Source organism: Pseudorasbora parva, chromosome 5, assembly GCF_024679245.1.
Source record: "Pseudorasbora parva isolate DD20220531a chromosome 5, ASM2467924v1, whole genome shotgun sequence".
In the NCBI taxonomy this organism is placed as follows: domain Eukaryota; kingdom Metazoa; phylum Chordata; class Actinopteri; order Cypriniformes; family Gobionidae; genus Pseudorasbora; species Pseudorasbora parva.
Window position 1 is genome coordinate 27626352 of NC_090176.1, and position 27205 is coordinate 27653556.

General features: G+C 38.2%; 1 protein-coding gene across 3 annotated transcripts in view; it reads left to right on the forward strand.

The window, feature by feature from the left end:
* The window catches only part of LOC137075321 (diacylglycerol kinase beta-like), a 154076-nt gene that overhangs the window by 125747 nt on the left and 1124 nt on the right, over window positions 1–27205 (forward strand). For all 3 annotated transcript variants that reach the window (XM_067443716.1, XM_067443715.1, XM_067443717.1), the window contains 4 exons: window positions 5457–5547; window positions 8548–8749; window positions 25778–25898; window positions 26684–26744. In XM_067443716.1, the coding sequence (XP_067299817.1) occupies window positions 5457–5547; window positions 8548–8749; window positions 25778–25898; window positions 26684–26744 (475 nt within the window). The remainder of the gene's footprint in view (window positions 1–5456; window positions 5548–8547; window positions 8750–25777; window positions 25899–26683; window positions 26745–27205) is intronic.

The following is a 27205-nucleotide window of genomic DNA, read 5'->3' on the forward strand; positions in this document are numbered from 1 at the left end:
CAATGTCATGTGATTTCAGCAGTTTGGCAGTTTGACACGCAATCCGAATCATGACTCAATATGCTGATTCATTACCGTTCAAAACATTGTTTTGATTTCGGCCCATCACTATATAAGTCGTTATTTAGTAAAATCAAACTAGTAAATCAATTTCCCTTGAGCTTTTGAAATATAAAAGGTCATGGTAATATTAGATTATCCTGTAAGTTTTAGAGCTGAAAACTTCCTTGTTAGTTAAAGAAAAGCTTTTATAGACACCAGGCCCAGAAAACGATGGTGTGCTTCATTCTTTCATTACGCGACGAAACACACACCTCTACAGGATGTGTAATTCAGTAACCCCGCCCATCGACTCATGGAGCTGTTCGGATCACTAGCCAGCAGCAATAACAATATGGAAGAAGATAGCAAGATATTGTGGAAGAACACAGTCGTTGCATAAGCTTCCTTCGGATCATAATATTAGTAATGTGTGATACTTTATTTATTTTTAATGAATTTCCAGCTCACGTGGGGAAGACCGTATATGTGTGTTTGCTTCCTTTACTGCGGAATCGTTTGTAAACGATTTTTTTAGACACAATTCTGTGCCTTCTATATTGGATCCGACAGGAATGGTGCAACACACTTATGTGAGTAAAACGTCTTTTTTTATATTTAGTAATAGTATTCCAGGGGCTGTGTGTTTTCCAGACCTACCAAAACGTACGCCCGTCGGCAGAAATTCTTTCTTGATCTGGTTGTACGCGCACGCGGTTCGTGTTTATATCGACCAATCCTGCGGGCCATGTAATACAGAAATAATATTCCAATCAATCGCAGGTGGATGAGAAATAAATCATTGTGTTTGCTTGATAAAGATGTTTACGAGCCCTGTGGTCGAGAGAATCTTTGCAGTTGCAGTTCAAAATAATCTCTACCTCATGTGAACTGACAGGGGCATAGATATGACAGTGGAGCTGAAGCTCATTAAATATGCAAATCTTATCCAATCCTAACCGTGGCCGTTTACTTTATTTACTTCCAAGTCTCCATTGCGGCACACACACCAAAACCCAGTGTTCAGAAGACAGCCTCAAAGCCAATGTAGAAAATAGCCTTTTACTTATTATTACTTGGTAAAAACCACACAAACATCATTAGTTGACCTCAGACAACAGTATAAAAAAGAAAAAAAGCCAGTTCATGACACCTTTAATGAGAGAATTTTCATTTTTGAGTGAACTAACCCTTTAAGATGATCCTGCAGGAAGCCTTTAGTCACCACAGCATCCTCCTGGCTCAGAAGATGATTTGCTACTACTAACTTCTTTTTTTCCCCCGCACCAAACTTCAAGTGTGGAGCTGGAAAAAGAAACCCAAGGCTTATTGTTTTATATTTTCCAGAGCTTTTCAGATGGAAGTTAGCTAATGAGGTTAGGCAGCTTGACCCTGTTGAGAACGTAGTGCGGGTCTAATTGTGATCTCAAATCTGCTCATAATCCCTTAATTTGACAGAATGAAGGTAGCAAGTTGCTGGAGTTTAACTGAGAGAGAGGACAACAGAATGAAATTTTAAAGACACAGTAGCAACACTGCTGATTTAACGGTATTTTTCAGTAGTGTGACAGTGGTTCATCTGTTTTCAAAACAGAGTAGCTTTTCCAATAACAAGTTAATTTTTCAAACGAGTTGCAGAATATCACAACTCTTCACTGCTATATTTGTCACATTGTATTTTATTACTGTATTGTATTACAGCTGAGCAAACCATGGAATTTAATAGGGTATTCTTTCTTCTTCACATGACTGTAAACACAGTATTATTCAGATACCAGATTTTGTTTTGTTTTTACTGTGCAGGACACTAGAGTTCATATATGTAAGGATAGCAATATAAAGTAAACTGTGACATATTATACTCAAATATTCTTCATACTTCTTCCAGTAAAATGTATTCAAATTTGAGATTAAAATTATTCAAACACTTTGACCTGACTATGTTTTGAAGTGTTCATGAAGTGTTTTTTTCTTTAATTGCTAATGCGAGCTATAACACCACAGACTGAACAAAAGGAAGCAATGCTTGGTCATTGGTTGACATAAATTGGTATTATCTAATTGTGTACTTAAATTTAACAGCTGATTGGTTGATTGATATCCATTACATACCTAACATACTCTATCAAAGTTATCTGACATTATCAAGAGGAATTTGTTCTGACGCACTTTACCTAATAATCTTTTAGCTGAGTGTACATATATATATATATATGTATATATATAAATAATTTAATTTTTTATTAATTTTACAAATTTCGCACCCTCTTTTTTGTACTATTAAATATTGTTCTGATTGAAGGAGGAAAAATCCGCATTGCTTCCCCAACACTGTTATTATGTATTTAAAACCTGTGAATAACATGCGTTATCCCAGACCTCTGATGTCTTTACATAATGCATCACAGAATTTTACTCAAGCTTAAAAAACAAAGCTTAATTTAGCGTGTTGCCATTATTAGCTTCTGGTTCTTTTATCTTGTACCTCAGAGGATAACGTGACTTATATAGTTAACACTGATGTTTGCTCTGTGTCCATCCCTTGTGGGCCTGGAGAAGCCCCCATTGCATTTTGTCTGTTATGCAAACAATAGTGTTGTCATTATCAGCAGAACACCCCTTTGCCAGGGCCTTGTCACTGGTTGTCACCATCTGATGAGTGTAAATTGCCCTGTTTCATAACCAAAGTGAAAATGCAACATTCACAGCAGTGAGAGATTTGATAGGGTCCAAGTGTTGTAAAGCTGTTTTTTAAGCTCATATATGCACTAATCTGAAGGAAAAGGTCTTCATTTTAGATTTGTCATATCCTTCTGTGATATATTGGCACCGTCTGTTGTCCTCAGCTGGCTCCTCTCAGTGTAAATGTCAGATTGTGCTCAGGTTGCCGATGGCGGCTCTGGTTTCTCCATGGAAGCTGAGGCCAAGTTCACTGTCACTCATGTCCTCTCACACCTGTCTGCCTCAGCTTTCCTTGTAGCGTATCAATATTTCAGAAGGGCAGATGATGACAAAATATACTGGCCCAAAGACGCCATGGTTCTAATCATAACCCCAACTATGTCCTAAAGAATGAGCAAAGATTATAAAAATCTTATTTTGAAATATTATTACAATTTAAAAATGTTTTCTGTTTTAATATGTTTTAAAATATAATTTATTGCTGTGATGGCAAAGCGGAATTTTCAGCATCATTACTCCAGTCTTCAGTGCACAATCCCTTACAAATCATTCTCATATTTTTGCATAAACTGATACTTTTTTCACAATTCTTTGATGAACAGAATGTTCAAAAGACCAGCATTTATTTGAAATAGAAACCTTTTGTAACATTATAAATATCTTAACTGACACTTTTGATCAGATACAGTTCTGTATGCTTACCTTGACTAATTCAATTGTAAATGTGATGCTTTAAATCATAATTCAGCTTCTAAACTAAATGAAAACACTGTTTTTGTTAATCCATGCATGTTTTGTTACAAATGAAGGACTTTTAGGTGTTTTTGATCTGAGTTAGATCAGAGAGCGGTTGTCTTTTATCCGTTGACAGCCCAAGGCTCTGTTCATCCCATAATATTTATTTTCACGCCAGCATTAACATTGGGGTGTGTAAACGCAAACTTGTTTGTTGTTCCAATGATAGAACAGCTGCACACTGAGTCATCATTTCTGTCTTCTGTTCATTATGACTGAGCTTGTGATGTTGAGTTCTAAATCTTATTGCACACTATTACTACGTTTTTTAATACTTTTTTGATGTCATCTAAAACATTCAGACACACAGGTGTTAAACTTTAATTTTTGACTTAAAATGAGCAAATAATGTACAACTGATCTCCAGGTTAATACATAATGGCTGCAATCAAAATGATTCAACCCCATTGACCTTTGTACTGCAGAGAACAAGATGTTATAAAAACAAATTAACAGAGGCATTAGTAAATTATTATAGAATGTTTATTAATACACATTTGAGTGATTCTGAGAATGAAAATGATGGGGGAAAGAAATTGCCTCTAAACATTTGTGTACAAAATTATTCAACCCCCAAAAGTCACATTTTGTGCAGAACCAATAAATGCTGCCTGGAATTGCTTAGAAGCTTCTGTCACTTCTCTAGTGAAATCTTGGCCCATTCCTCACTTGAAAAACCTTCCAGGTCACTGATAATCTTTGGATTTTTACTTTACCACTGTTTTCTTTCTTAAAATGAAATTTACATTTGACTGTACATGCCACTCAAAAACATTCTATGAGTGATCCCTGAACCAAGCTTAAGTAGATTTGGATGTATACTTTGGGATTGTTGTCCTGCAGGAAGGTCCATTGTTCATGCAAGCTTCAGTCTCTGCACCAAAGCCATCACTATCTTTAAAAATATCTTGATACTTCAAAGAATTCATGATTTTCCTTTATACAGTCAAGATTTCCACTTCCTGCAAATCCAAATGACCCTCATAACAAAACTGGACCACCTCCATGTTTGACCATAAAGAGATGGTGTTCTTCTTCTTATAAGCTTTTTCCTTTTTTACTCCAGACATACCACTGATCCACATATCCAAAAAGTTTCACTCTATGAAACATTCCTCCAGAACTCTACAGGTCTATCCAAATTAATTTGAGCATATTCAAGTCAGCCTTTTATGTTCTTCTTGGTCAAACGTGCCATTCAGCAAGACATCCCAACATGAAGGCCATGATTGTCTAGTGTTATTCTTATACTCTGAATTGAATTATTTTTTTTATTTTATTTTTCCTCCATTCATCAGGTCATCTTGCAAATCTTTGGCAGTAAATTGAGTTCCCATCAATGGTTTTCTGGTACAACAAATGTTAAACTTATGAATAATGCTACCAGCTGTGTCTCTAGAAACATTTAGTATTTTGGAAATTTTCGTGTAGGGATGTAATGTAATAAAACTGTTTGTTCTTTATAGCTTTTGTGAGAGCTTGATTGACTTATTTTGGACATATTTGCTAATTCAGTTTTTGTTATGGTTTCCAAAGGCTTAATTGTGTTTTAACACAACTTTGTACTATATTAAACAAATAAGCGTTGATTAGGGGTTGAATAATTATGACATAGCTTTATTGCAAAAAAATCATATAACTCAAAAAAGACACTTTTCACTTTTAATTTGCCACTAAATTGTTATAGATGCCATTAAAAAAAACTGTATCTTGTAGTTTAGAAAAGCTTACATTTGTAAATGATTACAGTCTCAGAGGGGTTGAATCCGTAAAAGATCATGGCTACCTATTTATGCATAATGTAATTATTATTTCAATGTCCCCACCATTTTAAAACAGTGTAATACTATGTTCACACGTCCTTACACAGAATATTCCAGATAGTAAAAAGCTGTTGTTTAAGTTTTTATTTTATTTTAATTTTTGTTCTTTCTCTTCAGGATGAAAAACAAGTTGTGGTACTTTGAATTTGGCACCACAGAGACCATCTCAGCCACTTGTAAAAAGCTGAACGAAACCATTGAGGTGGAGGTGAGTCCAGGACATTTAGCCCATCAATAGTGGCCTGTTTTACTTGTTTTACTTAAATGTTGTAATTGTGTACAGCCACATACACAGTCTTTTAACTGTGTATCGGGTCAGTATGTCCACTGAACACTTCCTTCAACAAACTGTGATTCATTAATGCAGCTGGCTTCAGTATCTATCTCAGCCAGCTCGTACGCAGTCAGTGTTGAACACGTCAGAACGTCTGTCTGAAAGCAAATATTGGCAGACGTCCTCTGTTGACAGCATTCCCATCATGTGAAAGTTTCACACTTGCCAGTTTTAGATACTTAAGGAATAATGCATGATTGACAATTTCTGTTTTTAACTGATATAATATTATTTATTAAAGCGCTTTCTTGAGATATTATAAAGGGGCAAGATTAAACCATGAATTGCCTTTCAGTTAAAAGAAGCAATCATCTTTTCGATTGTTGTGCTATTTTGTTATAGCTGTTATTAAAGTTCCTAAGCTGTACTTGAATGTTTACTACCTACATAAAAAAAAGCTGCTGAGGGCATTAGCAACATGACCGCCAAGTGAACTGACTTGCCTTAAAGGGACTTTGATTCAGACCAAAGAGGCTGATGTTTTACAACAGTTATGAAATTAGAAAAGCTGTGAAAGCATCAGTAGTTGAGGAATTTGCATTAGAAAAGGACATGCTGTTTTTTTCTCCCACTCTTGTGTGGGATCTCACACAGATCAAGGCATCTCATTATGTCGTAAACATGTCAGTGTTGGTCTTTTGAAGTTTGTGTGCTTTTCCACTGTACTGACGCCCTTGGTTTGATTCAGGGTGGTCTCTGACATCATATAATACTGTACAGCATTTCTATTTTTGGATCGAAGGCAGGCATTTACACATCTCTTGTGTCTGGAATGTGATTGTTATTGATGCACCAATTTCAATAGTTAAGAACATGGATACAGTGTATCATGCCTTAAGGATATTTTATTCGTCTTTCTTATCCGGTATACATCACTGTTCAAAAATTTGGAAGGAATTTAGTACTTATATTCAGCAAGGATGCATTAAAATGATTAAAAGTAACAGTTAGAAAACAATCAGAATTTTAAAATAAATGCTGGTCTTTCGATCTTTCTATACATCTAAGAATCCTGTTGTTTCTAAGAAAAAGAACCTAAGAAGAATGTATGTTTTCACAAAAAATATTAAGCAGCACAAGTGTTTTAAGTATTGATAATAATAAGAAATGTTTCTTAAGTGGCAGATCAGCATATTAGAATGATTTCTGAAGGATCATGTGACACTGAAGCAATTGAAAATTCAGCTTTGCCATCACAGGAATTAATTCCTGTTTTTAAAATATATTAAATGGATAGTTCACCCAAAAATGAAAATGTGATAAGATGAAGGTGTGTTTGTTTCTTCAGTAGAACACAAATTAAGATTTTTAACTCCAACCGTTGCACTGTGCCAGTCATATAATGCATGTCAATGGGGTGTATATCTATGAGAGTCACTATAAGAGAAAAAAAAAATACAAATCCATATTAAACCCTGTGGCTCCTGGTGACACATTGATGTCTTAAGACACAGAATGATAATTTTCTGTGAGAAACCGAACAGTATTTATGTTGTTGTTGTTGTTTTTTTCCTCACAGCAGACAAATATCATCCAGTATTCCCAACACCATTACTTCCGGTGCGATCATAGATATGTGTACATAGACGCATCATTCAACCGATCTGTGCAGGCACTAATATGTGTGTGTGTGTGTGTGTGTGTGTGTGTGTGTGTGTGTGTGTGTGTGTGTGTGTGTGTGTGTGTGTGTGTGTGTGTGTGTGTGTGTGTGTGTGTGTGTGTGTGTGTGTGTGTGTGTGTGTGTGTTTGTGATTCATGTGTAAAAAAAATACCATAAAAACTATTCGGTTTCTCCCAGAAACCGATCGTTTCCTGTTTTACGACATCATTGTGTCACCACGAGCCGCAGGGTTTAATATGGATTCGTATGTGCTTTTTACTCTTATTAGTGACTCTCCTAGATATACACCCCATTGACATGCATTATATGACTGCTGTGATTATGGGGCTTGTTTTAACCGAACCAGGAAAGACCTCAATTGGATAGACCTACAACCAATCAGAGCAATGAAGCGACGCATTGTCAAATGTCAATAGAGTTCAACTGCACTGTGTTGCGAAGTCCACGTTTTTTCCCCCAGCGGGTTGTTTTCTATGTCCGCGGGTTGAAGCGACTATTATGTGATATATAGACCCATGAGTGCGAATTTTAGCAGGCATCCCTGCCAAAATAACACACATTTTACCCCCCAAACGCCATTTTCCCCCGGAGAACCCCCCCAAGAAGCTATTGTTTAGGGCTAGTAGTTGGCGGGTTTTGTTGTAAAAACTTGGCAACCTTATCTGCACGTGCGCTGGTGTCCGGCTGGAATACACAATCTTTGCCGGTGTTGTAAAATTATATATATATATATATATATATATATATATATATATATATATATATATATATATATATATATATATATATATATATATATATATATATATATATATATATATATATATATATTATTTAATGATACAAAGAGTACTTACCCGCAACATGATCATCATTTCTAAAAGAAATTGTGAAGGTGAATGAATATATAAACAAGCTCTCCGTTTAGGAGAAGCCCCTTTGATGACGTGCATGATTACGGTACTGTTGATCATCTGTCCGTCATCGTCTAAAGCCCGCCCCGATTATGATTAGGTCCGAAAAGTTTCTGTTCGGGGATAATTACTCCTCTATGGAGAAAGGCCAGACCGAACTGCCCAACCTAAACATTTTGTGGGCGAGGCTAAGTTCGGCTGGTATTTTTGATTAAATAAATTCAGTCTTGGTGAGCATATGGGACTTCACAAAAGCTCACAAGAGAGCTTTTTGTATCTACATTTTGCATATTTTCTGCAGTCAAGAAACATTTTCTGTGTTTTCTGTTTCTGTCCCAGTGTGATGGCATCATCTTGGATCTCAGCAGCACGTCTCTAGAGGGTATCGCTGTGCTCAATATTCCCAGCATGCACGGGGGCTCCAACCTGTGGGGCGAGACCAAGAAAAGACGGAATTACAATCGCATGAGTAAGAAAGTGCCAGAGAGAATGACTGGCAGCACTGTCACCGACGCCAAGGAGCTCAAGTTTTGTGTGCAAGGTGAGTCAGACTTTAGGATGTAAACCACTTAATAAGATCTGGGTTGCTCCTGAAATGTTCTTACAACCTACAAGTCTCTATATATAGTAGATAAATGGTCAAAGCATCCTTTTTAAATATGTTGCTTCTGGCTGTTTCATTGTAGTACATTTAAAGGTTCACTTAAATCAAAATGTAAGTTTTTTAGCTTTTAGTATGACTGTTAGCCTTTACGTTATGAATAAGCTGGTATGTTCCAAAACTATGACAAAATTTGCATTTAGGAGATTTAAGCATTCAAAATTGACAGTCTCCCACTTCGTTAAAACGAATCTCAGATTTTGGTGACATCATCGCAGACTTTCTCGTCAAATCTTCTGTCCAATCAAAATGAGCTCTAGAATCTAAAGCCAAGACTGCCGAAGCTAAGGCTGAAATCGGTCATGAGTTGTTAACACACATTTACTAATTTCTACATGGTGAAAGGCACATAGCACACTATATATGTGATAGGAAACGATTCAGTGTAAATATGATTTCATTTGAGGCGAATAAAGTCTGTTAGAGGAAACTGGCTTTACCAAACAGAGAAGGTCCGCTCTTGCGCTCTAGTCAAACTGTATATAAACGAAACGCTATTGGCTGTTTTAAAAAAGGGGAGGATCTGCTAACAGCTGAAGCCGTTTCAGGGGAAATTACGTCAACACATTGAATAATGTGAGGCGTTTCAAGGTACTTCAGTGGACCTTTAAGCCCTGATGATGAAAATTGACAGAAACCTCTGATTTCCTGCCCCATCTAATAAAATTCTAATTACTGGCCATCTTCAGTAGATCAGCACACCATGTGGAGCTGTTTCATATGCAGCTCTGACTCACAGCTGCCGTGGAGAAGCCGAAAGCTTTTAACCATCGCTAATGAGCAGGAGCCTCTCCGGCTGCTCGTTACACTGATGTTCAGTCTCACTGTGTTTTGGGACTTCCTGCGTTCATTTCCCAGAGTGTGAAGCACAATTAGCAGTGTTAATCGTCATTTAGGGATAGCACTATGTGTGTCAATGCCTCACTGAGAATGCAGTCATAGCTTTTCCAGATCCCACACTAGAGGTTGGTGTCACCGTCCTACTAAATGTCCTTCAGGGAGGGTAAGTCACCACAAAAGCCCTTGTGACGCCAGCCTCCGGGGCCCTGGCGTCACCATCAGCTGTCTCAGTCAAGAGATCGGAGCTTGGATGTGACTCTGCCTCCCAAGGTCAGAACAACAGCAGCTGTTTCAGGTGGCAGTGAGTCAGCCTTCAGCACCAGGCCTGAATGAAATCAAATAAAAATTCTCTCAATATGAAATGAAAATGTATATCTTAGGTGAAGGTTGTTGTCATATACAAGCTAGACTGGCTGTACGTCTCTGGCTCTAAACTGCACTTAGGTTTTAATTCAGCATAAAATCAGTGTTTTTAATTCAAATGTTTGACTAAGAAAATCTAGCTTTTTTATACTGGTTGTCCTCGTATTGGTTGAGAGACCTTGTCGAGACACTTTCATTTCATTAATACTAGTTGAAAACCTCTGAGCTAAAAGGCATTTTCGGATTATAGGTATGAAAGTCAATTTCAGTCTGAGATGGGGAGAAAAAGTACACTACCATTCAAAAGTTTAAGGTCGGTAAAAAAATGATTATGCTCACCAATAGGGATTTTTTGGGATAAAATACAGTAAAAATGGTAATATAATTACAGTTTAAAGTAACTTCTCTATTTTAATGTTTTGATATGCACTTTTGTGCAACTCATTCTATAATGCTGAAACATGTTTTATTATAATTACTTTATAAAACATTTATACATTTCTTAGGATTCTTTGATGAATAGAAAGTTCAAAGGAACTGAATTTATATGAAATAGAAATCTTTTGTAACATTACAAAAGTCTTTAATGTCACTTTTGGTCAATTTAATGTAAGAGTCTTTAAAAAAATGACCCCACGCTTTTGAATGGTAGTGTAAATGCAACCTTATTTTTTTGCAATTATCACATTTTATATTGCTGTGTGATTTTATTCCTGATAATTGCAACCAAATAATTCCCCTTCGTTCCCGTGTGACTATATCTCCCAACTGTGATTTAACATACTTAATCTCTCAGTTACTTCCCTTTGTTATGTTACCATGAGGCAGTAACAGGCTTTAATATTTAGGGGAAACTATTGTGATATTCAAGTAATATACATACTCAGTTTCTTCCAATGGGATTGTGTGTGCACAAAAGTGTGCATGCTTACAAAAATTTGTTATATGCATGACTGCACATAATAGAGTCCATAAATGGATTTCTAGTCATCGTGACCATTATGTGGGAAGTAAGACCCCCGAGATGTTTTTCTTTTGTTTCTTTTTACGTTTTTTGCTGACGTCAGTAAATGATGGCTGTGACCTTCGAGAGCAGCGTCTTGATTTTGAAATCCCTTCTGATGCATTTAGGCACCTCAGATTTTTTCAATGACCTGTGTGTTCATCACCTGTACCTTCTCTCTCTTTGATCTGTTTCAGTTCTCTTTACATTTACTACTCTCTCTCTCTCTCTCTCTCTCTCTCTCTCTCTCTCTCTCTCTCTCTCTCTCTCTCTCTCTCTCTCTCTCTCTCTCTCTCTCTCTCTCTCTCTCTCTCTCTCTCTCTCTCTCTCTCTCTCTCTCTCTCTCTCTCTCTGTGTGTGTGCTCTTCTGTACTCCACTAACTGACTCACATGAATCCAAGTTTCCATGGAGACCTCCAGGCCCTCTTGAACTGAGGAACAGTGTATAGGGTTGGAGAGAGAGAGAGAGAGAGAGAGAGAGAGAGAGAGAGAGAGAGAGAGAGAGAGAGAGAGAGAGAGAGAGAGAGTGGGCTGCTGTGAGCAGTGTGACTCATATCAGTAATCTTTAACTGGCATTCAGGCACAAATACTCAAGCACTACGTACAGCACATACAGTAGAGGTCTGTAGCCACCTCCTATCTTAAGTAACTGTGATCACTCGGTTAGTTAGTTAGTCCAATCATCTGTCTTTTTTATTTAGCATGAAGCATTGAGTGCTACAGGGTTCCTGAGAACTTAACAGTCATGTAGGTGATGCCAGCTCGCTCCACATCTTTAGGTAGCACAGGTTACATGACTTGCTGTTACAGATGTCAGATCATGACCTCATCTCCACCTCTCTAGAGTGTATTTTGAGGTTTATATGAATAGAGAATTCCTCTCACTCACTCTACGCAGCAATTTCCACATGACTCAGGTCCTAATGGATGTCTGCATGTGACTGTTGCAATAGCGGGGGTGTTATTAGACCTGTAGAACTAAATATTTTCTGTAGAGCACAGAAAATTGTAGACGGATTGAGGTAAATTATTATTATTATTATTTTAATAAACAAGAATTCTGCAAATTTGGGTAGGGGTTACATTTAGGTAACAGTGTTCCACTATACTTTTTTTTAAAGGGGGGGTGAAATGCTGTTAGATGCATACTGATCTTTTTACACTGTTAAAGACTTGGAATCCCATACTAAACATAGACAAAGTTTCAAAAGTTAAGGTGGACGTTTGATGGGAGTATTTCTTTGTCAAAAATACTACTTCCGGTTAGTCATAAGTTTCGGCAAGTTTTTTGAGATCATGCGTCCCCTTTGACGTTAATGGGGGCGGAATTTCCTTGTATGGACCTTACGGACAATTCTACCGGAAGAGCGAGAGAGAGAGAGAGGGAGAGAGCGAAAGTAACAGGCTACGCCCATCAAAGCACTGGCTTGTAGGATGCTGGAAAGGTGATGTGCACATAACAATGTCACCAAAAAAGTGCGTTTTTGGTTGCCAGACCAAGACAGTCCTGCACAGATTCCCCAAAAACCCCGCGTTAAGGCAACAGTGGATGTAATTTGCTTTTCCGGATCAGCAACTGAGTTGCTCGAATGTTTATATCTGTTCGCTGCATTTCGGTGCCGACTGTTTCATAAACAAGGCCCAGCTCGACACAGGATTTTCCGATCGCCTAATGCTGAAGGATGGAGCAGTCCCAACGTTAGAACCGCAGGCAGTGAGTTAGACTGCTTCAAATGTCTGTGTTTTTGCCTATACTCATCAAGTAGCCCAAACATGATCACGTATAGTTAATTGATCAATGGAGCATGCGATGTGTAGTGCGTGTACATTTGTTTAGCTGGCCACTATATGTGTAACTTTATAATTGTGTATTGTAAAAGCACTCCAAACAACAATACACAAAGAGGGGGGAAATATGTTGAACTAAATAAGCGCGCTTCTTCATTCAAATGCGCTACTATTCCGTGTCTTTCTATGTAAACACTAACTTAGCCTGCCGTGCAAAACCAGTCCGCTTACTGTCTACACAAACCACGCGTAAACACACAAACACACGTGCACAACTGCACTTCCCACATGTACACCTTCAAAGACAAAAATACGACGATATAATTCAAGTATAAATATGTAAATAACACAAGCCGCTAAGCATATTATATAGTTAGTGTATAACCTACCACATAGAGACGTCCTGCTCTAGTCGTTTTTGCTGCTGCTCCTGTTCAACTGCAGCCTCTGGGTCTGATTCCGGATCATAGATGTATGGCTGTATCTGATTAAAAGCCATATTTTTATTTTGAATAAAGTTTTTTCCCGCTGTTAGGGATGACAGCTTTACGACGCACTCGACTCAACACAATAGCAGCAGCGAGCACACGTCATTATTTAGCTCCGCTCACACGACACGCCCCCACCCGCTCGGCTTTTTCCGGAAAGACTCGGAACAGCGCATCTTTCTTATATAATTATAAAAAAAATAAAGACTTTTCGGAGATATGCAGGATGCAATGCTACTCTATAGGTACTCAAGATTGACATGACACTGACTGAAACTGAGTGTTTCACCCCCCCTTTAATATAAATTATTAATATGTATTATAATTAAAATAAACACTGATTGTATCATTGTATTTATTCATTTTGTTTGTATAATTTATTACATAATTGTATCATCTTTTCAATCAAGCCTTGATGGAAGCATTATTAGCCAAATGAAAAGTTTTGATAACTGTTGAACTCTGGTTTGAAGGATTCATATTTGTCAGTAGCTTTGCTTTATCAAATAGTGCTACTATTTTATTTTTAGAGTTGTTGTTTTAGTTTGAGCGAATGTTTTTTTTTTCTTCTTTTTTTTTCTAAAACACATTAGCAGCTTTAAACAATTGTGTAAGAGCATTTAATTCCCTTATGTGTGTGTTTATATATATATTATATATATATAAACACACACATACATATATTGTGGCAGGGTGAAGGATCACGCAACAATGAAATTGGTGCAAAACCCCCAGAGGGTGGATTTATTGGTGAAACAGTGAACAAACGTTGAATTATAGTGGTGCAGGTGCGCTGTGTGTCCTTCTTCCGGGTTCCCTGGTGCTAGCGGTGACATCTGTGTGGCGGTGTGGCCGGAGCGTCACAAGCTGCTTTCTGGTTGGAAGAGAGAGACAAGCGTTAGCGTAGTGCTGCATGGAGATCGTGCTCAAACTGGAGTTCCAAGGTGATGGCTTTTATGGGGTGTGTTAATGGCCTGCAGCTGTGACGGTCCGGCCCGTGCTGAGTGCTTGCAGGTGTTCCTTGTTTGTTGCCAGGGCGATGCTGATGAGAGCTCAGGAGACTTGTCACAATATATATATATATATATATACACTGACCTAAAGGATTATTAGGATCACCTGTTAAATTTCTCATTAATGCAATTATCTAATCAACCAATCACATGGCAGTTGCTTCAATGCATTTAGGGGTGTATCCCTGGTCAAGACAACTCTAAACTAAATATCAAAATGGGAAAGAAAGGTGATTTAAGCAATTTTTAGTATGGCATTGTCTTTGGTGCCAGATGGGCCAATCTGAGTATTTTACAATCTGCTCAGTTACTGGGATTTTCACGCACAACCATTTCTAGGGTTTACAAAGAATGGTGTGAAAAGGGAATAACATCCAGTATGCAGAAGTCCTGTGGGTGAAAATGCCTTGTTGATGCTAGAGGTCAGAGGAGAATGGGCCGACTGATTCAAGCTGATAGAAGAGCAACTTTGACTGAAATAAACACTCGTTACAACCGAGGTATACAGCAAAGCATTTGAAGCCACAACACGCACAACCTTGAGGCAGATGGGCTACAACAGCAGAAGACCCCACCGGGTACCACTCATCTCCACTACAAACAGGAAAAAGAGGCTACAATTTGCACAAGCTCACCAAAATTGGATAGCTGAAGACTGGAAAAATGTTGCCTGGTCTGATGAGTCTCGATTTCTGTTGAGACATTTAGATGGTAGAGTCAGAATTTGGTGTAAACAGAATGAGAACATGGATCCATCATGCCTTGTTACCACTGTGCAGGCTGGTGGTGGTGGTGTAAGGGTGTGGGGATGTTTTCTTGGCACACTTTAGGCCCCTTAGTGCCAGTTGGGCATCATTTAAATGCCACAGTCTACCTGAGCATTGTTTCTGACCATGTCCATCCCTATATGACCACCATGTACCATCCTCTGATGGCTACTTCCAGCAGGATAATGCACCATGTCACAAAGCTCAAATCATTTTAAATTGGTTTATTGAACATGACAATGAGTTGACTGTACTAAAATGGCCCCCACAGTGACCAGATCTCAACCCAATAGAGCATCTTTGGGATGTGGTGGAACGGGAGCTTCGTGCCCTGGATGTGCATCCCACAAATCTCCATCAGCTGCAAGATGCTATCCTATCAATATGGGCCAACATTTCTAAAGAATGCTTTCAGCCCCTTGTTGAATAAATGCCACGTAGAATTAAGGCAGTTCTGAAGGCGAAACAGGATTAGTATGGTGTTCCTAATAATCGTTTAGGTGTGTGTGTGTGTGTGTGTGTGTGTGTGTGTGTGTGTGTGTGTGTGTGTGTGTGTGTGTGTGTGTGTGTGTGTGTGTGTGTGTGTGTGTGTGTGTGTGTGTGTGTGTGTGTGTGTGTATATTTTTTTATTATTATTATTATTAATAGAAATATCAAAAGAAGGGTATTTATTAGGAATGGTCTTTACTGTCACTTTTGATCATTTAATGTATCCTTGTTTCATGAAAGTATTTAAAACAATCTTACTGACATCAACTTGGTAGTATGTTCTAGTAAGCATGACTTATTGAAGAGTTGCAGTGTTATGAAATGAGCATGCAAAAGCTGCTTAATCACAATATAGATTTATAGGATTTTTTTTGTTTTCTTTCTATGATTTTATATGTCAGGAATATCTGAAATAATGAAGCGGCCTTATGTAATAGGCAGCATCTCAACATCTCTTATCTCAAATTGGCTTTTCTTTTTTCCTCTCTTTTTTTAAAGGTTACAGAGGGACATTTTGTCCTTTCACCTGCTTCCCACACCCTTTAACTCTCCTCTTTCTTTCTCTTTATGGCTCGTACACAAGTCACTCCACCCTTCCCACTGCGATCTTGCTACACACTGCCTCATGCTGATGGCTATTTCAGGGCACTGGAGCCATTCATTGTTACATCCCACAAACAAAAACACACACGTACACACACACTGAACCTCGTAAACACAGAGCGAATGATTTGTGTTGTATATCCTCACTCCCGTCGCACATGACAGGAATAGAAGTAAAACTCTCCACCCAAAGAGTATTGTGGGAACACGGTGACTCAGTGGACGCTTTCCACTGTGGCTCAGCGTCCTCGATCGGAGGCCAAAAAAGCCAATCGACAGCTTTGCTCTCGCTTTAGCAAGTGATGGACATTTGAAGAGTGGCTCTCACCCCTCAGGGGTTCAAAATCATTGAAGATGTTTCTGGCCCAAGGGGCCCTTTCCCATGATCTGCGTCATGAGAGCTGTGATTGTTGGCCTGCTTTGTGAGAGGAGCTTTGTTTGTGAATGGCATGGGAACAGAGGTTGGGAGACTGGCGAGCTCTTTTGCATGCAGAACGCCAGTGAACGGAGCATGTGCGGACAGAGCGCATCCGTACAGTGAGTGTGTGATCATGAGAAGAGTCTGAGCAGTGTGGCAGACTATCAGTAAGGCTCTCATTGAACAACACCCACCCCGGTATATGTGAGTCATGGAACGTTATGAAATGCTAAACAATGAAAAAATTAACACCTATCGTTCATTTGAGCTCGTTGTAAATGTCTGCCGTGGCGTAAGACCGTTAAGATACTGACATAATGAGAACGGCTCTATTGAATAGAAGCAGAGGGATGAAGTGTGTCATGAGGAGTATGTTGTATAAATAGAGCAGGGATGGAGCTACAGCTAGTGTAGAGAATATGCTCAAAAACGAATGCAGAAGGGGTCGTGTTTTTCACAAAAAAGTTGTTTATAAGAATGTTCCGAAGTTCAAATTTTGAATGTTTTTTAAATATTCCCAGATTAACTTTGTAGTTATTTTTATCATAGGAATAAAATCAATTAAAAAAAAACAATTGTACAATAGTACAAATTGAGCACAACTTTTTTAAACTTAGAGAAGAGAATTAAACTTAGAATAAGATCTAAAAAAAAAAATGTCTTTCTTCTGCTGAAAACAAAGAAAGATATTTGGAAGAATGTTTGTAACCAAGCAGATCTCGGCAGCCGGTGTTTTTCCCTTACTATGTTAGTCAACGGCTGCAGAGATCTGCTTGGTTACAAACATTTTTCTAAATATCCTCCTTCACTCTAAGAAAATAAGGTACATCGCTGTCACTATGGGGGTACCCTAAGGTACAAAAGTGAAAAGGTCCATCTTTGTACCTTACTCACCACTAAATGGTACATATTAGTACCTTAAAAGGTGCATATCAGTACTTTAAAAGTCCCGTTTTTCATGTGTTTTTTGAAGCTTTGATTGTGTTTACAGTGTGCAATATAACATGAGTTCATGTTTCGGGTGTAAAAAAAACCCTGTATTTTTCACACAATTTACTTATCTGTATACCACTGTTTTCTCTTTTCTGCAATACGCTCAATGTGCGCTCTTCTCCAGGTGGGAGAGCAACAAGACCACGCCCCCTTTTTTACATATTCTCGTTGGTGGAGGGTTAGATAGCAAACTGTTCTAGTGACGTCATTACAACAGTAAGGGCAGGGGTGTAGTCCAAACCGGCCGTTCGCTGCAGGCTTTGAAAGGGAACTTCTGTTAAATAAAATATCTCGCTTGGCATTGAACTTTGAGCTTTATCATTTTACAGGTATTATTTATGCTCTTACAGCATTTTAAAGTTTGAAAGACGGAATCGCAAAGAACAGGACCTTTAATAGTGCGTATTAGTACCTTAAAGGTACATATTAGTAACTTTTTGGTGCTATACCTTATAGGTACTGCCCCGGTGACAGCAATGTACCTTTTTTTCTGACAGTGTTTGTGTTCAGCAAAACAAAGAAATGGGTACAGGTTTGGAACAACTTGAGCGTGACCAAATGATGAGAGAATTTTCATTTTTGGGTGAACTATCCCTTTAAGACCTATTTGTATTCTTAAGAATGTTTTGCAAATAGAGATTTCTGAGAATACCATGCTAGAGAAGAGTATATATAGAGAAGAGTGAATTTTCGAGTGAAGATCTCAGAGATCTCAGGGATGAAGTATGCAGTGAAAAGTACATAAGAAGGGTATAAAGTAGAATAACTTGGGAATATAGAGTGCAAAAAGAGTGCAAAAGAAGCTCTTTTCAATGAAGTATGCCAGAAATATATTAGGTCGTAGTACAGGAATGCTCATTCTGAGTGAGCGTGAGTTGTAACACGAGCTGATACTGTGGACAGTGGATTGCGCTCTGTAAACTCTGAGATGTGGCTCTCATGCTTCGTCCATGTGCCAAGAGACCGGCCACCCCCGCACCTCTACCACAGCTCCTTCTGACCATCTGCCTCTTCGATTTGCCCAAGACACGAAAGGGACAGCACAGGCCAGAGGGAACCAAAACGCAATAAATAATTGCTCTCCTCACTCGTGTGGCGTCCCGCAGATTTCTGTCTTTTGATGGGTCCTGGTGCTCCTTTATAAACCGGTTTCATGCCTCTTTCATCATTTATATAGAGTTGTATTAATAGTAAGCATCACAAAGCAGCTTTACAGGGTGTCGGGTCTCTATTCAGTCAGCAAGTGCAAGGTGACCTCAAGCAGGAACACCTCAGAGTTAGGTGAATAGTTGTCATTATATGATATGAGCAGTCCGAGCTTCACATGCATGGTTCACTCTTTGTTGCTTTTTTAAAAATGCGAGTGACTTTCAAAATGCCGGCGTTGGAGTGCGCTGACCTCAGTAGTGTTCGGTGAATGACACCCTCTGAAATCACAGTTAACTGAGAAGGGGCTCCCACTGAAGTAATGCTTTGCCGTGATCAACTGAAGTTTGTCATTTTCTACAGTGTGGATCATATAATTTGCTTTTAGATCACTGTCATTTGTTTTACACTTTCAACACGACCCTGCTTAGCCAGGACTTAATATCCTCCGCACAATGCATTCTGACACGGTTACATAAGAAGGCGTTTGTGAGCTATTCTTAGCGCTGCCTCACTGTGATGCGCTGCCTGGAATAAGAAAGCCCAGACCTGACAGAGCGGGAAACATTCGTGTCGTGAGGAAAAATAAGGCTCCCGTCAATTTTTTCCCCTCCCTCTCTTTATTATTATTTTATTGCTGCTTTTGGGGCAACGGACAAGAGGCTGTGCGTTTGATAATAATACGTTTGCTCCACAAAACAAAAGGCTGACAGTAAATACACAGTTGGATATAGCATATGGCATATGTGAATATATTATTACTTGTTTTGTGATTTACAGAATTTTCATAATAACTGGCTGACTATATTGTGTTTGCAAAAAAGTAGAAAAAATCCCAGCCGTTAATGCACACGCTTTGAATCGTTATCGTCATGACGCTAATACAGCAGATTGATTTTGAATCTGGCTTGCAACATTTCTTGGGACATTCCTAGGCATTTGCTGTCCCTCTATACTGATAACATAAAGTATCCAAGATTTGATATTTAATTGTTCATGCTTATTTGCTCAAACATGCTCATTTTCCTTATTTTTACATTTAGATTAATGTAATGCTCACATAAAGTTCATCTTTAGAAACATGAACATCAATTGCTCATACTGTACATTGTAATGTGATGCCTAAATTAATGTGTTGCATTTAAAACAACTGAATTAATTTTTTACTGTTGTTGTTTTTTTGTTTTTATTATTATTATTAGACAAAATAGAACAGATTTTTAATACTGGCCAATCATCTATAGTCTTAAAATAAGATATATTTAAATCAGCTTATCGTATCAGGCAGATTATCAATATTTTCATATCACTGTATCCCTAGTTAGCATATTTCAATTATCCAAAATGTTTAATAAATTCATCAGAGACAAGGAATACATAGATTTTAGTCAATGTCGACTATTTGAATTTTGCAGAAATAGCTTGCTCCCGAGTTTTGCAGATGCAAAGTCCATAAAGATGAGTGCGAGACTGAATATTGTTGCAGTTTTGGGTGTTCGTCACTTCATATTTGTCTTCATATATGAGTGCTGAAGTCCTAGTCCACCCTCTTTGCCTCCCGCTTATAGCTCTCAATCCTATTATTCTTTCTGGGAAAAGTTCTGAGATGTATAGCATCAAGATCTTTAACATGTTTTTCAAATAGTGGCATCGTGGAGGTGGCTAAAGTATAGCAGGCACAGATTTCTCTGTTGGGGCACTTCATAGCCCTCCATGCGAAGAAAACGGTTTGTTCACCTCTCAGCAAACCTCTCCTACCTGACCTTTCAGAGGAGGAGAGTCACAATATCCCCCAGCAAAGCTGCACAGTCAGGCAGGTTTAGAGCGCTCCACTTCTCATCAATCAATAAACACTTTATAAACACTGGCAGGCAGCTTTTTATCTTCAGCCAGGTCATGACTCAACAAAAGAGATTCACAGGTCATACCACATGCTGAAAACTATATCACGGCAGTATTCAGAGCCTTGGGAAACAAAAGCCATTTAGAGACTCTTATAATAATACAATTTTAAGAATTTTTATATGAGTCTAAATACTGTGAAGGGGCAATGATGGGATATATAATTTAATGGGGGTAATCATTTAAAAAAGTAGTGTTTTACTATTATTTATTACAACAGTATCTGATTTGCATTGGTTAAAATAAGAGATTATTGTTATAAGAGACAATAAAACAACTTTGTGCATCAAAACCACTCCTTTCCTGGTGAAAAAAAATGACTGGTTTATTGTCAGATTTTATGTAACATGTATGTAACATTTTTAACATATATGTAACATTTTTGCCAAGCCAAACATGTCAGCCATGAAATAATCTTCCTTCTGTTTCCGAAACACACTAAACGATAAAGATTCTTAAATGGCTCTTTGGCGGGGTGGTGGTTCCATGAAAAACCTTTAATAGCCAAAGAACCTTTCCATTGCACAAAATGTTCTTTGTAGTCCAAAAAGGTTCTTTAAACTATAAAATGGTTGACAAAAAAATGGTTCTTTAAAGAACTTTTCACAAAACGGTTCTTTGGGGGACCAAAAATGATTCTTCAGTGGCATCACTGTGAAAACCAATTTTTGGTTCTTCCTGGCACCTTTATTTTTTAGGGTGAAGTTTTATAATTGCTCAAAAGTCAAATGCAAGCCCCGTTTTCACCTAAATTTTCCATTCCTGTAATTAAAAAAAAGTACTACCTCGTGAGCAGGGACTTTCAGAGAGGGAAATATTTTACCCGGAACTTCATTTAAACCCTGGTTCCTGTGGTCAAAACACAAAGACTACCATCCCACAGCCCCTAGTTCCTAGGGAAAGTTCCTGCGGTGGAAACACGGCTATAGTTCACCCTTTGCGCACCTTAAAACGTCCATCCAAACTTAGGCTGATTGTCGTTTGGAATATTAGAACTAAACACATTGACACACACTCATGGCATCAATCACTTCAATGCATACTGGCCGGCTAAGAAATAAATAATTATTACCTTACAGTCCATCTGTTTTCAAATCCACATCATTTGAATATCACGACATTCATGTCTGTCAAAAAATAATGTGCACGGTACGCTGTAGTATTTACAAGAAGCAGAGGTCCAGGGAGTACATGCATTTCCTGGAAAACGAAACACCGGATGTGTATAATCCTTCATTGCTCTCAGAGAAGAGGGAAAACATGACTTTAACGTGCTGTCTGTCAAAAAGGATAACGTGCTTAATACATAACGCACGTGAGTATAAATTAGTTCTACACTTGCTGGAATTGAGTCGGAATGATCAGGGAACTGATTGAAATACTTCATGCACACTTGCTGCATGCTAGACAATAGACAATAAACGCCAATCCAGCTGAAAAATTTGGCCGGGTTCCACATTGTTCAATGTGTGTTGGTTTTGAAAGATTTTTTTTCTATGTGCAAACTACACATTCTGATTCTGAAATTCTTGATTTGAATATTTTCAGTGATTTATTATTCTTATCTGATATTTTTTCCCCTCTAATTTGTGCAATAGATGAACTGTTAAACGAGTGATCTAGAGATCACTGTAGTCGTCCAGTTTGACTCTCATGTTAATGTAATATATGACAGGTGATTTTTATAAAATGTAGTTTGAATACTATCTTCACAGTTGTTTAAAAGATTAAGACAATAATCAAAGTTTAATCAAATGTTGTTTCATTTTCCAATATACATTTTTACATGACTTGTTACATTTAATACCCTTAGCAGATTTTGACTTGAGTCCTCTGCTCAATGAAATGTAGTGAAGCTTCTCATAGAAGTCCTTGTTAAGCGAGTAGGCGTTCCTGGAGTGTACTGAGCGCAGTTTAGAAGTTGGCCACGTTCACCGAGGACAAGTTTTGTGACATGTGCCGTGAAATTTGCTCTGTGAAATATTTAAACTTGACAATGACTCACCAACTTACTCCCTGTGTAAATGCAATATTCACAGCTGCTGAATGTATTATCTTAACCTACAGTATCAGTAACCTACAGTATTTGGGATGGATTTTTTCAATGTATAGTTACTATGGCTCTGATGGCTTCAAGAGACTTGACATTTGTATTCTAATGTTTTAAAGGTCTGGCTTAATTCGGGATTCTAATGTTAACAGGCAGCACATTTTTTCTGTAACAGAATTTATACTTGTTCAATTTGTTAACATTAGTTAATGCATATAATTTCATGAACTAACACCAAAAAATACTTTTAATGTTAATTTGGTAGAACTTTACATTAGTTAATGTTAGTTAATGCATTAACTAACATTAACAATAAGCAATACATTTCCAACAATATTTATGAATCTTTTTTTAATAAAAAAATATACAGCTGTGAGCCTTATTGCAAAGTGTTACCATTAAATTGTAAGGTTAATATTAATTTCTACATATAGTTTTATATTTCAACATTTCGAGTTATTTAAGGTATTATGAATGAACATGATAGTATAATCATACATTAACGTGCTGTACTTTTTATGTTAGAATTTGAACATATCATTTGCATATATATGTGTGTGTGTGTGTGTGTGTGTGTGTGTGTGTATATATATATATATATATATATATTATTATTATTATTATTATTATTATTATTATTATTAATGCATGAACTAATGTTAAGATGTTGAATCTTGTTGAATCTTGTTGACAAAATATTTTAATAAAATTAGTATTCTTAATATTTTGAGCTTTCATTGTAAAAAGTCAACCACTGTCCGTGTTTTGAAAGTTATTTCTGTCTGGTCAGCATTGGCTGTCCTTGCAAAAGTCTATCTCATAGGACAAGAATAAGCTGGGTTGCAAATGTGTGCCTGTGTTCTGTCAGGTGACATTGTAAAATTATTAACAGAGTTTACAGTGTGTGAAACAACGTACAGCCTCATCTAAACACACCATCACTGCCTGTCTGGACTCTAGGCAGCTGATGGGAGTAAACATAAGCTGTTTGCAGATGTGCTTTTAAGTACATGTCACACATCAGAGACCTTTTTGTTAATGAGAGTCTGAGTGAGCTTTGAATTTTATAGGCGGACCCAAAATAAGTAAAATTGAAACATATCTTTGACTGATCACTCCGTATGGTGTATATTTGGCTTTAACTTGTGATGAATTCTGGGTTGTGTGGATGTTATGCACCGATCCACTGAACAGCTAGCTAGAGCTTTCACTGATTAGCCAGGAATGTGCGTCAGCTTTTGGAAGGGATGGAGTGTAAAGGAGAAGAGGGATTTATAGTAAATGGCCTTTTGGACTGCAGGATAGTAGCATAGTGTACCTCATTTTCTTGAGAATGATTTCTCAGTCTTTTACAAATGAACATAGGACCTGGTTCTCAGAACTTGTCAGAATTGAAGTTTTGTGGTTTTTTGTCCATTTCTTTTGGCGCAATTTGGGGTTTCCCAGATTTCCACACTTGTTACAATGGAACCCATATGTTCTAGCAAGAACTTTTTTTATATTAATGAAATAAACATTATTTTCATGTTCATCAAGAAACACCATCTTAAGGGAAAGACTATTTGAAATAAAGGTGAAATTAAATTTGAATTGCCTTGGCAATTAAATAAGTTTAATTTGAAACACAAAAAATTGCTGTGTGTGTGTGTGTGTGTGTGTGTGTGTGTGTGTGTGTGTGTGTGTGTGTGTGTGTGTGTGTGTGTGTGTGTGTGTGTGTGTGTGTGTGTGTGTGTGTGTGTGTGTGTGTGTGAGCCTGTTTATGTGGTTTATGAGGACACAAATTTGTATAACTACATGGTTATTACACTGGTATTACCCTATAAATGTGGTTTATGAGGACATATCAAATGTCCTCATAATTCAAATGGCCTTAAAAACATACTAAATGATGTTTTTTTGAGAAAGTAAAAATGCAGAATGTTTCCTGTGATGGGTAGGTTTAGGGACAGGGGCAGTGTAAGGGGATAGAAAGTATGGTTTGTACAGTATAAAAACCATTACGCCTATGGAGAGTCCCTGTAAACCACATAGACCAACGTGTGTGTGTGTGTGTGTGTGTGTGTGTGTGTGTGTGTGTGTGTGTGTGTGTGTGTGTGTGTGTGTGTGTGTGTGTGTGTGTGTGTGTGTGTGTGTGTGTGTGTGTGTGTCCGTGTGTGTGTGTGTCCGTGTGTCCGTGTGTCCGTGTGTCCGCACATGGGACACTTGCTGCCATGACCCTAGTGTGAGAGAGAGAAAGTTAATGAGTGAGTATAAAGGGATAACAGTGTTTCACAAGCCTTTACTAAAGCCTAAACTTCTAGTAGGCTTAACCACTGACCTCAATGTCTTTTTCGTTATAGTTCTATTCTCATTTTCTATGCTCATTTCTCATACTACCACCTAAATGCAATTTTACTATCCATTTGTGTAGACTAGGGTTTGCTATTGATGTGGATTTTGAGATGCTATTTAGATATTTCTGTACGACACTCCTGTTCTTCCCATAAAAAAATACATGTTATCTCTAGTATTCACTTAATTGACAGCAATGAGAGAGTGCTTCTAATGAATGTTTTTCCCTAAATCTTTTGGTTCTCGTATTGTTCTCAGAATGTGTACATCAAATCTCTAAACAGAAGCTCAAATGTGCTTGACCTGCAAGAAGCAATGTGGTTTGTTCCTGTGTCAAGCATGTACGTCTGAGTGTTGTTTTTGTAACCGTATTTGTTGTGCTCTATGTATGTGCATTGATCTGTGTTCATAGCAGGTTTAGAATGACATTAAGGATAAGTAAATGATGACAGAATTGTCATTTTTGGGTGAAATAATGATGTCACAAACGGTGCTGCAATCAAAAGGTTTCATTATGAACTCTTCAAATTCTTACAAGACCATATTATCTGAGCTATGCCATCCACATTAACTAATAATAAATCAATCCAAATCTCCCTTTAGTTCTCCTAATGAATGTCAGGAGACATTCATCTGAGAAAACATCTCAGAGAACGTTGATACTTAAATGAAACGACTAAGAATCTATCTGTCTGTTCCTCTCCGGCTAAACAGATCTGAGTGATCAGCTTCTGGAGGTGGTTGGTTTGGAGGGAGCCATCGAGATGGGTCAGATATACACGGGTCTCAAGAGCGCTGGGCGGCGCCTTGCACAGTGTTCCAGTGTCACTATCAGGTCAGTAGTTCATGCCCATCCACATACACATTGACTAAGAGTTCAGTATTTGTCCAGCTCATAGACAAACACTCTGACTAATGTCTCTCTTCCCCCTCCCCCTCAGTCCTATCTTGGCCAATGCGGCTAGTAAATCAGACCTTTGACCCACTGTCACTCGCTTTGCCAACAGCTCTAACATTCTGGACCGCTCGAACTTGATGAATAATGATGTTTGTAGCATGTCTAAACACACACACACACACTGCTCAGTCCTGATGTATGCTAATGAGCCAGTGGAGCCTCATCACGTCTGAGGCGCTAGTTCACAAGTTTGTGTTGCCCCGGCTTGCTACACTCCATTAAACACTCATAATGACCTTAACAGTTAGTGCTGAATTGAAGCAAGGTGGTTATTCACAATTTTCACTGCTGTTTCCTCACCTGTACACAGGATGGGATGCCTACGACCTAATACTTTCCGTAATCTGCATTAATAGGGCATTCATCATTGTCATTCTCCCATGCGGTGTTGCTTTAACTCGTAGTGGCCCTGCTGAAAAGACTAAACTAACTTTTTGTAACTGTGTGTATATGGAGATGGAGGTGCTGAACTGTGTGAGTGTGTTAGTTTAGAGAGTAAGGGGCCTGGCTGGGAATGGCGCTGTGGGAACAAAGAACACAGTGTTCAGAGCAGTCCAGGAAAAGGGTTGTATAGGAGCCTCGTGCCCGCGGTCTGCCTGGTCAGTGACCTGACCCGTAACAGCTCTGTCTTTCTTTCTCTGTTCTTGTCTCTCTTTTCACAGGACATCCCGGCTGTTGCCAATGCAGATCGATGGAGAACCGTGGATGCAGCCTCCATGCACGGTCAGCTCAGTTGATTTTGCATTCATTTACAGTTTTATTTGAGTATCTGAAACACACTCTTTCGCGACCCATACCAGACATTTTTTCTAACGCTGTGACAAAGCAAGACCAAAGAGCACATTATGACACTACATCATGAATTTCTCTGGGCAAAATCCAGTCATTTCGATAGGAGTCCACACAGTCGGGGCAAAAGATTTCCCCACGCCACGCCGATTCTCCACATTGACCAACACAAATCTACTTTGTTTGAAAGTGACTTCTCTGTGAGCTGTGCTTCATACGTTGTTCATCTTACTACACTATTGGCGATATACAAAAGAGTTTTTTTCCTACGAAGTGTTGCTAAAATTTTGCTAATGCGAATGCTCTTTAAGACTGATTTCACCCTCAACTCAATTGTTTGGTCTGAATCCAAGTATGATTCCACACCGCATGTCTCATTTATCATTGTGCTTAAG